We start from the raw sequence: 18,519 nt of genomic DNA, 5'->3' as shown, positions 1-18,519 counted from the left end.
ATATTACTATCAATTAGACTTTTATATAATTTTTTAATCAAATAGATTTTTTTAATATGATTAATTTAAAATTTGATATTTTACCAATATACTCATGGACCCCTAGGGTTTGCTCCCAGACATAGAGCCATATGCTCATAGACCACCAGTGGTCCATGGACCACTGAAAAAAAAATGGCTGCTCTCGGCTATAATAACACTAGATCTGTCTATGTTCCATCAGTGGTCCATTGCATAAATGACAAATATCTGTGGCACAGGAGGAGGGTACAAATAAATCCATATGTTCAAATAACAATATAATAAATAATAGGGCAATATTATTATGTATCCAATCATGTTTCCCAATATTTCTGTAAATTCAGATGGTTTGGACATGTGCAGAGGAGGGACTTCAGGGTATATAGGGAGAAGGATGCTGAGGATGGAGCCACCAGGCAGGAGGAATAAAGGAGGCCAAAGAGCAGGTTTATGGATATGGTGAGGGAGGACATGCAGGTGGTTGGTGTGATAGAGGAAGATACAATGGACAGGATGAAATGGAAACGACTGATCTGCTGTGGCGACCCCTATTATGGGAGTAGCCAGAAGAAGAAGAAAACGAAAAAGAAAAATTTAAATAAATTACGTCAGTGCAGACTGAAATAGATAAACGTTTGTTTGAACATTAAAGAATAAGTATTATAAGGGGGTGCGGTGGTGGGGGTAACATTTTCCTTGTTGCATTGTCTCACACTCAGCTGAAAGAGCGATCATGTTGGGTGTAGTAAAATGGCCGCCGCAATACTTCCGCCAACAGCGCGACCCGGGGTTCAGATTTATGATCAACAACAAACCGAGTTCGATACAAGCTTCAAACTCTTGTGTCATTGTTTCAGAGGTATGTAAAAACTTTCAAAAATCTATCCAACGTGCCCGAATGTTGTCGAATTCTTGCCTGCTTCAAATTAGTATATATTAACATAATTTCTATTACCCTCAAGAAAAGTTTAGTTTTAATCCATCTTCGTGATGAGTGCATTGTTTTGTCGTTTTATCTGAGTGAATGCCGAAATCATTTGCTGAGTAACGTCCTAACAAGGTAATTTATGGAGTGGTTTTGTGAATAATACCCTTTATTGTTAACGTATTTTTCTTCGTGTAAGAAATACATTTTCAAATTATCTTATTGGGACCATTCATTTTCTAAAGACTCCAGCTATACTGCTTGTGTGAAGGAGAAATCGAATCAGTGATTTAAAATTTGAAGACAAATGATTGATGATTTGTCCAAGTACAATTGAATTTGATTTCTCGCAGTTTGTAGTGCAGGTTTTATATGACCATGCTGTTATTTGTGTGCTGAATCATTGCTTTAATTTTCTGTTAATTTTCTTTAAATTAGCATGTTGGGTTTGGTTTTTAAATCACTTTATAAAATAATTTGATAGGACACTGGGTCTTAGTGACTATTTGGTGAAAGCCCACAACTACTTCTGTATGTAACATTACATTGATTCATTCATTTTCTGTACCCCCTTACTCCAAACAAGGTTCACAGGAAGCCTATCCCATGGATGGCACAGTTACTTAGTGGCTAGCACTGTTGCCTCGCAGCAAGAAGGTCGTGGGATAGCTTCCCGCCCTTTCTGTATGGAGTTTGCGTGTTCTCTCCATGTTTGTATGGGTTTCCTTCAGGCACTCCAGTTTCCTCAAACAAACAAAAGCTTATTTAGGGTCTGCTCCTGCCCCTAGGGTTGTCTGCCCCTGACCAAGGCAGTGTCTCTCTGAAGTTGGCCCCCGAGCACCGGACTTTGGCTGCCCACTGTTCCTAGTGGCTGGATTGTGTCTAACTGTAATTAGGATGGGTTAAATGCAGAGGACAAATTTTTTTCATATGTTTGTATATGTATAATGACAACAAAGGCTATATTATTATTATTATTATTATATGGTATGTGATTTTGCCAACTTCTGATTGGCCCATTCTCCACTTTTTGAGCAGTACCACATGCCGAGTTGACCACTGGTGGAGCCGAGTACACTTTGCGTGCAGTGTAGCGCTAGCCAATGGAGCGACGCCTTCTATCGATAACGACCAATCAGATAACGCAATACAACGCCTACTTTGGCTATCAGTTTGTTGACAAGCTTCTACATGATGCCTGTGCATTATTTCACAAAGACTATTCCTTATTAAGCCCCTTTCACACGGGCCCGCTTCGAGTTGCGTCGTGCGGCGTCATGACGACGCCGTGTACACAATGCAGTAAAAACTATGAGCACAGAAAAAAAAAAAAAAAAACGCTGCTGGCTGCAGCTGCTGCAGCAGCTCCTTGGTCTTCTCTCACAAATGTGCTTAAATACAGTCCATAAAAGTCCTGCTCACAGACTGACTGCCAGAGACAGGACATGTCCACGTTCAGTAAAAAGTCCAGACATCTCCAGTCCACTCACGGACAATTCGTTCATGTGCACACATGTGAACAATTAAAAGAAAAAAAGGCTGCCTGCGCTCCTCGCTCTACGCAAACTCTCTCATCACTGTGTTAAAGAAAGGACACAAGTCCTGCTCACAGACTGATTGCCAGAGACAGGACATGTCCACATCAACTATAACTCCAGACATTTACTCACAGACTGTTCTACGCAAACACGAGGAGAACAGGTAGATGCCACATAGATGGTAAGTGATCCCACGACCTTCTTGCTATGAAGCAACAGTGCTAACCACTAATCTACCGTGCCACCCACAACATTACATCATTATGAAAATACTCAGAGTATGTCAGTCTGACTCATGTACAGGGGGTATTCCTAAATTGGGATAACCTTAACCCTGTGCCCTGATACAACTAAATAACTTGCTAAATAAATCGTTAGGACACAAATACTGTTTGAAGTTCACTTTCACAATGACGGTATTAACATGAGGAAATTACATCATACCTCTTGTTGTCAGATTTAGTGAATACTTATGGAAAGGGACATTCTTTAATTGAGATATAGTCATGTGCTATACGGTGCATCCGGAGAGTATTCATCGTGCTTCACTTTTTCCATTTTTTATTATGTTACAGTCTTATTCCAAAATGGAGTAAATTCATTTTTTCCCTCAAAATTCTACTCACAACACTCTATAATGACAACATAAGAAAAAAAATTTTTTTTGAAATTTTTGCAAATTTATTAAAAATACAAAACTAAGAAATCACATGTAGTATTCACACCCTTTGCTCAATACTTTGTTGATGCACCACAAGTCTTCTTGAATATGATGCCAGAAGCTTGGTGCACCTCTCTTTGGGCCGTTTTGTCCATTCCTCTTCACAGCACCTCTCAAGCTCCATCAGGTTGAATGGGGAGTGTCGGTGCACAGCCATTTTCAGACCTCTCCAGAGATGTTCAGTCAGATTCAGTTCTGGTCTCTGAATGGACCACTCAAGGACATTCACAGAATTGTCCTGAAGCCACTCTTTTGATATCTTTGCTGTGTGCGTAGGGTCACTGTCTTGGTGAAAGATGAACCGTCGCCCTAGTCTGAGGTCAAGAGCACTCTGGAGCAGGTTTTCATCCAGGATGTCTCTGTACTTTGCTGCATTCATCTTTCCCTCAATCCTGACTAGTTCCCCAGTTCCTGCCACTGAAAAACATCCCCACAGCATGATGCTCCCACCACCATGCTTCACTGTAGGGATGGTGCCTGGTTTCCTCCAAACATGACTCCTGTCATTCACACCAAAGAGTTCAATCTTTGTATCATCAGACCAGAAAATTTTGTTTCTCATGGTCTGAGAGTCCTTCAGGTGCCTTTTGGTAAACTCCAGATGGGCTGTCATGTGCCTTTTACTGACACCCCTGTCATGGTGTGACATGGCCCTAAAGAGTGGCTTCCATCTGGCCACTCTACCATACAAGCCTGATTGGTGGATTGTTGCAGAGGTGGCTGTCTTTTTGGAAGATTCGCTTCTCTCCACAGAGGAATGCTGGAGCTCTGAGAGAGTGACCATCAGGTTCTCGGTCACCTCCCTGACTAAGGCTCTTCTCCCCCGATTGCTCAGTTTAGATGGGCAGCCAGATCCAGGAAGGATGGATACAAACTTCTTCCATTTGTGGGTGATGGAGGCCACTGTGTTCGTTGGGATTTTCAGAGCAGCAGAAATGGTTCATCTCGAGACAATCCTGTCTTGGAGGTCTACAGAAAATTGCTTTGACTTCATGCTTGGTTTGTACTCTGACATGCACTGTCAACTGTGGGACCTTATATGTAGACAGGTGTGTGCCTTTCCAAGTTATGTCCAGTCAACTGAATTTACCCCAGGTGGACGCCAGTTAAGCTGTAGAAACAGCTCAAGGATGATCAGTGAAAACTGGATGCACCTGAGCTCAATTTTGAGCTTCATGGCAAAGGCTGTGAATACTTTGTACATGTGATTTCTTTTTATTATTATTTTTTAATAAATTTGCAAAAATCTAAAAAAAAAAATTGTCATTCTGGGGTGTTGTGTGTAGAATTTTTAGAATTTCATCCATTTGGGAATAAGGCTGTAACATAACAAAATGTGGAAAAAGTGAAGCACTGTGAATACTTTCCCAATGCATTGTACTTATGAGCAAAAAGTTCATTGGTGAAATAACCATGGGTTTAAATGCTTAAAGTTTCTTGCACATATGGCAAGAAATTTTAAGCATTCAACACATAAGTGAAATGATGTTAAATGATTCAAGATCGGACCACCTCTCAATAATTGCATTGTCTAAATTGACAAGTAGAACGTTTCCTCTTATGACCAAGCCAAAATAAATAACCACCAGCACAGCACCATCTTGTGGTGGCTTGATTAAACTAAAAATAGCTGACAATGGGGTTCCGATACATAAAGGAGGTATTTAAAATTGAAATCCAATCCGACTACTCAAAGCCTTTAACATATGATAATTTTTATGAAAATATAAAACGTTTATTCAAGCATCTACTGGGAATCACTCTTAATCTCATCATTTAACAGCTATTTTCCCCAATTCCTATTAAATGAACAGCATTCTTAAGTCACTGGAGGAACTGTGGAAGATGTCAGAAGCAGAGATGTTGCTGTCCACAACAGAGGAACAGTCAGGTTTGATCAACATACTGAAACAGAAAGCAGACGAGCTACTTGTCCGATGTGACGCTGTGCGTGAACTCAATACAGAGCTGGAAGCTAGAGTAGCTGGATATCAGAAAGACCTGGAACAGGAAAGAAAGAGATCTGCAACATTAGAGAAGAGATTTGCGGTCCTTGCTGCCAACAACCAAGCGATTACTGTTTTCAAGGACGAGTACAAAAAACAGAATGCCCAGTTAAGGCAAGAGAACAGAATCCTTCTGTCAGAAAACAAGACACTTTTCTCTCAAAAACTGGAAGACAAAGATGCACTTATTCAAAAACTTCAGCAAGAACTCAGACATCTGTCAGAAAACTACACGTGTTTACAGTCACAACTTCAAGAAGAAGCAGCTCAGCATCAGTGCAAGGAGGCATCGCTACGTGATCGGTTACATCAAGCTCAGCAACAGCACAAAGATGCCGTAGAGCTGTGCAAAGGTATGTATGAAATGTAATTATCTTCACTGTTACAAAATACTAACATGTCTAAATGCAGGGCCTTGTTTCCATTATCAGTTCTGAAACTGCAGCTACAAAAGTCTGAAGAAAAGCACGCTTTATTGGAACAAACGATGAACGAAAGCATAGAAACTCTCAAGAAAGACAAAAACAGTCTGCTGCATCTGACGACAGAGCACGAGAAAACAATACAGGTGATGATTATCATTATTTTATGCACCAAGACCACAAGACTGTCGGTTAAAGTTATTTCACATTAGTTCATGTCGGTGTTAATTCAGGTGAAACAACAGGAAATGCAGCAGCTGGAGACAAAATGCAAAGAAGAGAAACAGCCAGACTCAAAGCAGAGGACAGGTGACATGCTCATGAGTAAATTATATCAGATATCATATTCTTCAAAGCTGTGTTCCCAGGATGCTTTTGTTTGTCAGATGTGGCTCCAATGACCTGTGGAGTCCCTCAAGACTCCATTCTAGGCCCTATTCTTTTTCTTTTGTATATGTGTTACCTTGGTGGTAATTTTTGAAAACATTAAATTCCTTTTCATTGCTTTGCGGACGATGTCCAGATTTACCTGCCACTGAGGTTAATAGGCAGTGATGCAGTGCAGCCATTATTTGATTGTTTGAGTGATGTTAAATCATGGATGAGCACTAATTTTCTAAATCTTAATGAATCCAAGATGGAGACGTCCTGTTTGGAGGAAACACTTCCACAGCATGCTCTGCTGATTGTCTTGGACCAGTCCTCTCTCAACCACCTTCAGCTCATTCAGAATGCTGCCGCTTGTCTTCTCTCGGACAAGAAAAAACGCAACCACGCCAGTCTTGGCCTCCTTCCGCTGGCTCTCGGGTCCAATATTGCGTTGATTTTAAACTTCTCTTTATTCTTTTTAAAGCTGTTAATGGTCTGGCCCCTGTGTACCTCTCTGAGCTCCTGCGTTGCTACACCCCAACCAGAGCTTTAAGGTCTTCTGACCAACTGTTGTTGGAGGTGCCAAGAACTAGAGTAAAGTCTAGAGGTCGATCCTTTGCGGTGGCTGCCCCCAGGCTTTGGAACAGTCTCCCCCTCTATATTAGATCATCCCTGGACCTAGAGACTTCCTAAAAACCCACTTCTTCTCCCTGGCATTTTATAAATGACAAAATTCAAACTTTGTTGCTGTAATTTTATTATTGTCATTATTCTTATTATTTTTAATCTATTTGTTGATTTACGTATGATTGGGCACAACCCGGTGCTCACTTCTGTACAGCACTTTGATCGACTGCTATCGTTTTAAATGTGCTCTATGAATAAAGTTTGAGTTGAGTTTTGCTGTGACCTCTTGATAAACCCTCTCCAGATTTGAACGGGAAGCAGCAGCTGTTAAAAAAGATGCCAAAGTGAAGTCTCTGCAGTGTGCTCTGGATGTATCCCAGACACAATATAATAAGCTGAAAATGGTTGGTTTTAGTCAGGAATAACATAATGTCCAAACACACGCGTGTGTGTGTGTGTGTGTGTATATGTGCTCAGTGTGTTTCCTCAATTATTTCACAGGATTTTGAAGCCTTCAAAGAACACATGAAAGATCTTCTTGCACAAGAAAGGTTGCTGAATGCAACACTTCGTCACATGAACTACTAACGTGAGGCGTTGAAGTAATTCTTGAACACTCATCTGCCAGTTTCTCACCATTGGATGACTTCTTCAGTGGGACTCACTATGTAAGAATCCTGCTGTGGGAGGCTATCATACTCACCTTGGAGGCTCAAAATTGTAACATTCAGACATTTCCACTGACAGCGTGTGATTAGCAGTTAATTTCAAAACATACAAATGTTCCTGTCTAAGAACAGTTTGTCATTTTTCTCTCTCTCCCAAAGAGTGACAAAGAAGATTTCACAAACCCATCATTCAGTTTAACATTCCTTTGTGTCAGAAATTCTTCTTTAATTACGTCTTGGCCTGCAGCTTTGGAGAACAAAGCCTCTTCATCGCAAACACAGCAGGTAAAGAGTTTGGGCAATCCTCAGGCAGTCTGTGCAGGACTGATCCTGTCTCTCAGCAGTGTGGTAAAGCTTTAAAAACCTGCAGGGAATGGACAAATGATTATCCCTGAAGGTGTCATAAAAATTATACCGTGTCACCATATAACACGTTACACTTTGGTACTCATCGGTTATGGCGTAAGAGAAAGGTGGTATCGCTAAAATGCATCCTCAGTGTAATACATGTCTTTGTTTGCTTCATCTTGTTTTGTCACTGTGAAGAATAAATGTCTTTGTAATCGGCAGAATCTGACTTTACAGTCTCAGAAGATGTCGCTTTTTTCATCCAGTGAAATGTTACACAACTTTTTTTCAGGAGTATTGTGGGATATTATTGTAGGGAATGCTTATCAAAATTGATGTTTTGGTTAAGAGTAAAGGTAGTATGTATACACTTGGCCTCAACTAAATATTAGTAGTGGTGCAGCTTAGCTAAAATTTCCATAAAAATTGTGCATTTTGTGATAAAAGCATGGAATTTGGCACACACATTCTAAATTACCAAATGTTTATTTTCAGATATGGAGATTTCCTGAAACTGACCTCTAATGAGCTACAGGGGTCAAGGTGTCAATAAAGAATTATACAAGGGTCAAAATTTTGAAATGTTCTAATCATGTTGAAAACTATACCACATTATTTGTCTGATTAGAACAATTCCAAAAAGGTACAGTTTGGACTATCTATGACTCAATTCCATGGAGTTATGGGATAAAAACAGCAAAAATGGTGATAAATGTCAGTTTCAGTTTGTACAGGGGTCAAAAGTTAAAGTTGCGCCAATTTTGGTAAAAGAAATTATGCAAATTATTGGTTGAGTTAATAGCATTTTAAAAAGGAATAATTTGCACCATCTGTCATGCTTAATTATCATGTTACGGGGTAACATGTGCCATACGTCATAGAATCCAATGTACGTCGACCTTGTTTGACCTTTACTTTGGAGACCAAGCATTCAGCACAGAAAACTATTCCATTTATTAATCCTTTTATTTCAACCAATAATTTGCATCACTTTTTACCAAAATTGGAGCAACTTTAACTTTTGACCCCTGTACAAACTGAAACTGATCTTTGTCACCATTTGTCTTGTTTTTACCCCATAACTCAAAAACATTCAGTCATAGATAGTCCAAACTATACCTTTTTGGAATTGTTATGACAAGACAAATAATGTGGTATAGTTTTCCACATGATTGGATCATTTTTAAATTTTGACGCCTGTGTAATTCATTATTGAGCCCTGTAGCTCATTAGAAGTCAGCTCCAGGATACCTCCATATCTGAAAATAAACATTAGCTAATTTAGAATATGTGTGCCAAATTTGATGCTTTTATCACATAATGCATAAGTGTTTTGCTATGCCGCCCCACTGTCGTGGATTTGACCTTACTGGGTTTTGCATCTGAACCCTTCATATGCGCATATATATAATATATATATTCTCCAGCCCCCCCATAAGGGTCACAGTGGGCTGGAGCCTGTCTCAGCAGCCCAGCAGTCACAGGACAAGAGGCACAGTACACCCTGACAGGATGCCAACTTATCGCAGGGTCACATACAGAAAGACAAACACAACCACACCCTCAATCATACCTGTGGTCAATTTAAACTTTCCAGTTCACCTAACCTGCACAAACACAGAACATGCACACTGCACACAGAAAGGACCAGGTGGGAGTCGATCCCAGGACCATCTTGCTCTGAGGCGAGAGAGCTAACCTAAGCTCTTCCACAGTGCCACCCAACTTTATGAAATGCCACAGGAAAATGGCATTCCATCTTATTTATCGTAATAATTTTGATTTTGTCATAATTGGTCATATTTTATTATCATATATCACTGGGGAGGTCTAGTGGTTAAGGCGCTGGGCTTGAGACCAGAAGATCCTCAGTTCAAATCCCAGCCTGACTGGCTGGGACCTTGGGCAAGGTCTTTAATCCCCTATTGCTCCCGGTGTTTATTGAGCGCCTTGTATGGCAGCACCATCTGGGTGAATGTGAGGCATTATTTTTAAAAGCGCTTTGAGCGTCTGATGCAGATGGAAAAGCGCTATATAAATGTAGTCTATTTACCATTTATCACTGCAAAAGTGATTTATTGCCTGTGTATTTTGAAAGATCTTACAATGTAGTTCTAGATGATAATAACAATAAATGGAGTGGTACACAGTACCACACTAAGATTTCAACAATATTAACCTCAATTCATATTTCAAACCTTTGACGATGTCTATTTTTTAAGAATGTAGTAGAAGTCTATCCCTAATATTAATACTGAGAAATTGACAAGAATATAAAAAGGTCTTGCTTGACTGTGAAAGTGAAAAAATACCTTGTTTTGAATGTGAGTTTCTAAGTAAAGTAATGTTAAGATACTGAGAAGTTTTGGCTTAAATTTTCATTTTAAACATATAATACATTAGCCTATAACTGTGTTATGTTTAATGTGAGTTGTCTCCTAATTTGTGAGCAAACATGATTCAGTTACAAATGTTGGCATTCAACAATGCTTCACAGCTGGAAATGTATCCCTCATCATCTCCTGCCTGAGGGCAGAACAGGAGTCTTGGCAAGTCTGTGTAGGATCTGCAGGTTCCTCCTTTCTTTTATAAAGGAGTGTTACAGGGTCTCAAAAGCTTTGCGCCCCACAATGACGGATACGACTGCTGCTGCCATTGCTGCTGCACAGTGAGTGAGCTAACTGGAACCGCTGGAGATCCTAGTCCTCTGCTGATCGTGAACTTTTTCCTAGTCAACGCTTTGGAATTAATTCAAAATAGCATATTGAAGAAATTGCAGGATTCCCAAAAGAAGCTGGACTAAATCAGTTTGAAGAGGTATTCAGTTTTTTAACATACTGATTTTTTGACATGTTTTGTTGTTTTGTTTTTTGTAGAAAAAAAGACCAATCTGACTTTTATCCTTAAATGTTTTGTAATTCAGATTACATTCCTGCATATGTCTTATTATGCAATTTAAATTATTCCTGTTTCTGTCTGTAGTTGGGCCAAGATGCTCTCTTCTCTTAAGGTGGTGCTGCTGGTCACAGCACTGAAGAGCTTCTGGGCCCAAGATGTGCATGAGGACAAAATGAACAGAAGATCTCGGGACAAAACTCAAGCTGCAAGTATCCATAACGGACAAGGTAAGAAGATCACACAGTGAATGAAAACATTACTCATCTTCTCAACCCACAGACAATGATGCATCATGATGCAGATGCCTGAACACTGTATTCACTGTGAAATACTTTACCTTCACTACGCTACAGCATCAAATTATGACACAAACCTGTAATTAATGAGGAATGTTCTTTTATAAAAATTGGAGGAAATCCTGCAGATAAGGGCGATCAGAGTAAATACTTGTGCAAAAGGCAGACCAATCACTACAGTATTATTGTTTGCAGCCATATTTCTTATAATACAATAACATCATTAACATCACCAATGTCAAAATGTGCATTTTATCATATCTGTGAAAATTAAATTTGTTTATTTTCTGCAGTATTTATGATTGTGTATTTTTATTATGATCATTCTAGTGGTTTTTGAGAAATTGTTCAAAATGTTGCAAAATATCCCATCTTGCTATCTAAAGACTACATTTAAATTTGCATATTCTAGATGTAATGGCCCCTTCTACTTGACAAGTTTTATTGAAATCTTAAAAAAGGCGGGGGGGGGGGGGGGGGGGGTTATTGTCAGGCCATCAGACACTCTTATTGGTCAATGATCTTTCGCATTTCATAGTGCAGAATTGTGGTGACACCGCAACTCCCATAAAATCGCTTCATCCTTTGCAGCTCAGTCCTAGATGCCTCCCCCTTCTTGTGTTTGCGTGTCAGACACACTCACCCACCTTTACTTTTAGCCTGACATGAAAAAATTCTGTTGACTTGAAAAATCTTGATTTCAAATTGACAACCTCATCTTAAGGGAAAGTACCAAGAGAAACATTGGACATTTGTGAAAACAGACACCAGAGCTGACATGAAAAAGCCTGACTACTCCTTTGAAAGTGATACTGGAATACAGCTGATCAGCAAGTTAGGGACTGACAGTTTGCAAGAGCTGTCACATAGTAGAGGGTTCAAGAGGGTGCAGGTTTGTATTGTGAGCACAGAATCCATCAGGGGATTTCATTGATTAATAGGACTCTGAGTGAAAGAGAGGAATGCATCAGTTAAATGCTTTAGACTGTGGTCATGCACACATTTTAAACAAGCAGAGGTGGTCTGACTACAGCTTGAATCCTCTACAGCCACCTTTTCCACTCACCTCTTTTGTCTTGAATTTTGTTTATGGAGTTACGCTTAGTAGGGAAAGATGGTAGTACGGGTCAGCGAGACCCAACCAGTTTTGCAGAGTTTGGCCTTAAAACTGTGTCAGGGAGACAATGTCCAAGTATGCCCAAAGCAGCTGCCATAAAATTGTAGACAGGTGAATCATATGGGAGTTGAGTTCATATGAACTACTTGGAGTGTCTGGTGGCTATCTAAGGTAGGGACCAAAAAGGGGACCAAATGCCCACTTTTTCTGGGGACAGTTCGTGTCTTTGGTGGCCTGTCTTCAGCTGGAGCTGTACCCGGAAATGTCCCTATTTTCTGGGTAGGAGAGCAAAAAGAAAGCTGTCTTGCATTGTGCTTGTTTTGGCCAAAAGATGGTGCTGATTGCGTGTGATATCAGCTTCATATCACTCTTCTTCTTCTACTACTAACCACTTGCTCATCTAACTTCATAGAAAGGTGCTTCGTAAAACTCAACCAGAAACTTGCAAGTGTTAACTGATTTAAAAAAATACAAAAATAAAGGCAACAAAGTTACTTAGTTAGAAGTCAGTGTTATCAGGTAGCTTTCATCATAGTTTATTACAGTACTACAGTTAACATGGTCATAATACAATCTTCAAAGAGGAAAGCAATGGGCATTTTAATGCCACATTGGCCACTGAACTGATAATGTCCCCTGTTTCTATTTCACAAACCTGGTCAACTTAATATAACATTGCTGACCCATCTCCTTCAACAACTAAATAAATATTTTAAATCTGCTAAGTTCTTCTTTTTTCAGCTGCTCCCTTTAGGGCTCACCACAGCAGATCAGTCTTTTCTATCTCACCCTGTCCTCTATCTTCCTCTGTCACACCAACCACCTGCATGTCCTCCCTCATCAGCACATCCATAAACCTCCTCTTTGGCCTCCATCTTCTGCCTGGCGGCTCCATCCTCAGCATCCTTCTCCCTATATAGCCTGGGTTCCTCCTCTGCACATGTCCAAACCATCTCAATCTCACCTTCAGACCGTCCCATCTGAGCTCTCCCTCTGAGTTGTTCATTCCTTATCCTGTCCATTCTCATCACTCACAAAGAGAATTGCAACATTTGCAGCTCTGCCACCTCCAGCTCTGCCTCCTGCCTTTTTGTTAGTGCCACTGTCTCAAAACCATACAGCATAGCTGCTCTCTTTCACTCTTGCAGATATTCTTCGGTCACAAATCACTCCTGCCATCTTTGTCCACCCACTCCACCCTGCCTCCACTCTCTTCTTCACCTCTCTACCACACTCTTTATTACTTTGGACAGTTGACCACAATTATTTAAACTCATCTACTTTCATTACTTCTACTCCTTGTAACAGCACTATTCCACTTGGCTCCACTGGGCTCCTACTGAATTTCATTTCCCTGCTCTCCAGAGCATATCTCCACCTTTCCAGGCTAGATTCAACCTGCTCTTTACTCTCACTACAGATCACAATGTCATCTGCAAACATCATAGTCCATGGCGACTCCTGTCTGATCTCAGCTGTCAATCTGTCCATCATTATTGCGAACAAGAAAGGACTCAGAGATGATCCTTGGTGTAATCCCACCTCCACCTTGAATGAGTCTGTCATTCCTACTGTGCATCTCACCGTTGTCATGCTGTCCTTGTACATGTCCTGCACTACACTCACATACTTCTTTATCACTCCAGGATTCCTCATATTATACCACAACTCTTCTCTTGGCACCCTGTCATAAGCTTTTTCTAAATCCAGAAATGCACAATGTAACTCTTTCTGGCCTTCTCTATACTTCTCTATCAGTATTCTCAACAAACATTGCATCATAGTGCTCTTTCTCTGCATGAAACCATAATGTTGCTCACAGATCTTCTCCTGTTTTCTAAGCCTAGCTTGTACTACTCTTTCCCATAACATCATGCTGTGGCTGATCAACGTTATGCCTCTGTAGCTGGGTGATTCTTTAACTACGGGCACTATTGGCCTTGTAAATGTAACTTCCACCACACCACTGCCTTACAATATAAAGCGCCTTGGGGCAACTGTTTGTTGTGATTTGGCGCTATATACATGTGCTCTGATGTCACTGTTTATCTCCATAGAAACTACCCAAACAATCTTTCATACAAACTGTTTAAAGGGACATTACAGTGTTGTGGTGGAAATTACGGCAATAGTGTGGGACAACTACATTTTGTTTAAAAAAATCACAACAGTTGTATGACATTGAATACCCCAATTATGTTTTGATTATTTTACTGATATTTTATTCAGAGATATTTTAAAACATTAGAAAAAAATGTTTCTTTACCATTCATTTTTATCATTGAAGATCAAAAGTCTGGGTGTGGGACAAGCACAAAACGGCAATATTTGCATATAATGATGCTGAAAAAAAGGTGAAAAAGTCATCATAGACTACTAGGACAAATTTCTTAACACACTTTCATTGTAAAGATAACTATAAAAGTGTGAAATTTGCCCTTTTTTCTGTTTTTCATACAATATGATCAAAGGACATAATAAGTGCCCGTAGTCTAAGAATCACCCAGTTACTGCAGCTTTTCACATCACCCTTGTTCTTAAAAATATGAACCAAGATTTGATTCAACAATCTGGTTAGAAACTCCACTACCATCTCTCCTAGACATTTCCATGCCTCCACAGAAATGTCATCTGGACCAGCTGCTTTTCCACTCTTCATCATCTTCATAGCTGCCCTCACTTCATTCTTACTAATCTCTTACACATTCTGATTTAGTCTCTGTACATCATCCAGCCTTTTGTCTCTCTCATTTTCTTCATTCATTAGCTCCTCAGAATATTTCCTCCATTTTTTCAACACACTCTCCTCGCTTGTCAACACATCTTTTACCAAACTAACCTGCTGCACATCCTTTCTAGCTCTGTCCCTTTGTCTGGTGAATTGGTACAAGTCCTTTTCTCCTTTCTTACTCTTCAACTTCTTGTACAGCTCGCTATATGCCTTTTCCTTAGCTTTTGCCACTTCACTTTTCACCTTTGCAGCCTATCCTTGTACTCCTGTCTATTTTATTCATCTCTCTGACTATCCCAATTCTTTTTTGCCAACCTCTTTCTCTTTATGCTTTCCTGGACATCTTCATTCCACCACCAAGTCTCCTTGTCTTCCTTCCACTGTCCAGATGTCACACCCAGTACCTTCCTAGCTGTCTCGCTCACCACATCTGCAGTACTTTTCCAGTTGTCCAAAACTGCTTCCCCTCCATCCAGTACCTGTCTCACCCGCTCACTGAATTTCCCACAACAGTCTTCCTCCTTCAACTTCCACCATCTGATCCTTTGTTGATGTCTCATTCTCTTCTTCTTCACCACTCGATTCATCCTACAAACCACCATCCTATGCTGTCTCCCCAGCCATCACCCTACAGTCTCAATTTCTTTTGACTTGCATCTCCTACAAATAAAGTTGTCCACCTGTGTGCACCTTCCTCCACTGTTATTTGTCATACTGTGCTTCTTTTCTTAAAGTAGTTATTCACTACAACCATTTCCATCCTTTTTGCAAAATCAACTACATCTGCCCTTCCACATTCCTGTCCTTGATACCATATCTACCCATTACTTCCTCATCACCTCTGTTCCCTTTGCCAACATACCCATTGAAGTCCGCTCCTATCAGTACTCATTCTTGCTTGGGCACACTCTCCACCACCTCATCTAACTCACTCCAGAAATCTTCTTATCCTTCATCTCACTGTCTACCTGTGGGGCATATGCATTGATGATATTCATCATCACTCCTTCAATTTCCAACTTCACACTCATCACCCTGTCAGACACTTGCTTGACCTCCAACATACTCTTAACATACTCTTCCTTTAAAATGACCCCTATACCATTTTTCTTCCGATTCACACCTTGTTACAACAACTTGAACCCATCACCTATGCTCCTGCTGTTACTTCCCTTCCACTTGGTCACTTGTACACACAATATGTCTACCTTTATCCTCTCCATCATATCAGCCAGCTCTCTCCCTTTAGAAATCATACTGTCAGCATTCAAAGTCCTAACTCTTACTTCCACCCTTCTAGTTTTCTTCTTCTCCTGCTGTCTGTGGACACGTTCTCCTCCTCTTCTTCTTCTTCGCCCAGCAGTCACCCAATTTCCTCCTGCACCCTGTTGGGCAATGACACTGGTGGCAGTCGTTCTTAACCCAGGCCTTGGCCAATCCGGTATGGGCATTCGATTTGTACTCTGGATGTTTTTGTTTTTTTTGGGGGGGGGGGTTACACCGGATGCCCTTCCTGACGCAACCCTACTCATTGATCCGGACTTGGGAACAGCACTCAGAGTGTACTGGCTGGACACCCCATGTGGCTGAGATTTGACAAACATTAAGGTTAATGCCCTGCCTCCTTCTCCCCTCCTCATTTATCCGGGATTGGGACCAGCACTCAGAATGTACTGGCTGCACACCCCATGTGGCTGAGTTGAGTAAACCTGCTAACACACAAACAATTTGTATAACTTTATGTGACATAGTGTGTTATCTTGTCCTGTGTATGCACAGCTATCTTGGATGAGGACTGCACCTTGGATCTCTCCTTCCTATTGGACAGTTCTGAGAGTGCCAAGGATAACCACAAACAGGAAAAAGAATTTGCTATGAATGTGGTAGAAAGACTCCAAGATCATCAGCTGCATTCTGGTCGCCGCTTGAGCTTGAGAGTGGCCCTGCTGCAGTACAGCAGCCATGTCATTATCGAGCAATCCTTCAGAGACTGGAGAGGACTCCAGAACTTTAAGACTCACACAGCTCCCATCATCTACATCGGACATGGCACCTACACCACCTACGCCATTACCAACATGACCAAGATCTACCAGGAAGAATCCCGCCCTGGTAGCATCAAAGTGGCCATGCTGCTTACAGATGGTGTCTCCCACCCCAGGAACCCGGACATTTTGTCTGCTGTTGCAGATGCAAAAAGCCAAGGTATCAAATTCTTCACTGTGGGCATCACACCAGCCGCCAATGAGCCAGCCAATGTGGCACAGCTCCGACAGCTGGCCAGCTCCCCGGCCTCCCGCTTCCTCCATAATTTACAGGATGAAGGCGTGATTGAAAAAATTGTAACTGAAACTGTGAGTATCCTACCTGGTCCTTCATTACAGAAAAGATATTTTCTTTCAATATTCAGAGTTGACACATGGGCATGTTTATTCAGGTATCCTTATGGAACTGTAATGAATGTGATAGCTCTAGAGCTTTTTCCATAGCTTTTACAAAGGTGTGTTTGACATGCGTGCATTGTCTGAACATATCCTCCAGGCCCTTGGATTTACTCTGTTTTGTCCCTTTACATTCCTTCAAGTAGAATGAATATATAATAAACCCACCCTGCTAAACAATATTATCTTCTTTACAGACTAAGTTGGGCGATGAAGGGGTAAGTATTTCCATTCAACAGTTCGCACTTTGTTGACATATAATAACGTGTGATTAAGTGAGAATTCCCACATTGTATAAAATTACAGTAATGACAGCTAAAAAAAAAGAACTTGTTTGCTTTTGTAAGTGCCCTCTAGCTCAGAGATGTCATAAAGGAGAAAGGGGACCAAATGGACCTGCGGTGAGTTATTCGCTTCTAAACATTTCGCTCTTCCATGCAAGTTTTGTTTGAAGCATCACAGGACTTATTTTTAAGTGAATGGATGAAGTTTTGTGCAGAAAAATGTAATGGTAGCATTTTAGGAATGGTAATTGTGCATTTTAAATGGGATAATCTCTTTTATTCTCATTATAGTTTGCAGTCATTTCTGTAAGCAGATTGAGTAGCTGGGTGGTCCTGTTCCAAATTCTATGAGAATGAGACACAGATTAAACTCTAATTTGCATTTCCCAAAGAAATCATATTAGAAATTGCCATTTGGTCTGCATCCCCACTACTCTGAGCATGCAGATCACCTCATCCTTGGGGTGGCACTGTGACCCACCTCCTTTATTTCATAATGTTGCATTTATCTCCATCTATCAGGGGGATGCATAATTCTACCAGAAAATGTTGAAAATGACCATTAATAATGTCAGTTTATATTGTCCATCAACCACTGACAATAGCCAACAGGCCACGTTGTGATAATGATGATGATGTGCACACAGGCGGTGTCCCCTCAAAATTGACAAATTACAGTTTTGTGATAAACCTTCCTTTTTTCTTGCAAAAAGAAATCCAATAACATCCATCAAGACTCCTCACAATCTCTCAGATGAGCTATGATTTATCTCAGACTGTTGTGGTGTTACTCATTTGACACCAGGTATCGTTTCCAAAAGATTATTTCTTTTTAGCAATTTATTCCTCGGTTAACATGGCAATCATCTACAGTTACTAGCCAATTTTTCTGTATTATTTTTTAAGCAATGTTTATTGAATTATTTGTTAACTTATATCTTGATGCAAGAAAACAAGAATATAAGTGAAATATAGTGTTAACATGAAACACAAATGCAAGTAGATGGTCTTTCTGTACAGCAGGTTCTAAACTAAGGCATTTATTCACTGAAAAAAATCTTGTAGAATATTGCACAACACAAGCAGATAATCTCAGTTATTTTTATT

The 18,519-nt window shown here is 40.4% G+C and overlaps 2 protein-coding genes across 2 annotated transcripts in view; both read left to right on the top strand.

Moving 5' to 3' along the window:
- Window positions 1-4,938: 4,938 nt before the first annotated feature.
- Window positions 4,939-7,828, top strand: LOC117524640 (coiled-coil domain-containing protein 89-like). Its single transcript, XM_034186457.1, is given in 6 exon segments — window positions 4,939-5,564; window positions 5,643-5,779; window positions 5,867-5,915; window positions 5,918-5,942; window positions 6,934-7,033; window positions 7,131-7,828. Coding segments are annotated over 6 exon segments (951 nt in total). The 5' UTR covers window positions 4,939-5,011; the 3' UTR covers window positions 7,218-7,828.
- Window positions 7,829-10,413: 2,585 nt separating this feature from the next.
- col28a2a (collagen, type XXVIII, alpha 2a) overlaps window positions 10,414-18,519 on the top strand; it is a 51,112-nt gene continuing 43,006 nt past the window's right edge. Inside the window, exons 1-5 of the mRNA XM_034186731.1 lie at window positions 10,414-10,462; window positions 10,628-10,770; window positions 16,467-17,041; window positions 17,326-17,346; window positions 17,476-17,529. Coding sequence (XP_034042622.1) covers window positions 10,638-10,770; window positions 16,467-17,041; window positions 17,326-17,346; window positions 17,476-17,529 — 783 coding nt within the window. The 5' untranslated portion in view covers window positions 10,414-10,462; window positions 10,628-10,637. The remainder of the gene's footprint in view (window positions 10,463-10,627; window positions 10,771-16,466; window positions 17,042-17,325; window positions 17,347-17,475; window positions 17,530-18,519) is intronic.

Source organism: Thalassophryne amazonica, chromosome 14 (assembly GCF_902500255.1).
Source record: "Thalassophryne amazonica chromosome 14, fThaAma1.1, whole genome shotgun sequence".
Taxonomy (NCBI): Eukaryota; Metazoa; Chordata; class Actinopteri; order Batrachoidiformes; family Batrachoididae; genus Thalassophryne; species Thalassophryne amazonica.
This window is presented reverse-complemented; position numbering and strand designations above follow the sequence as displayed.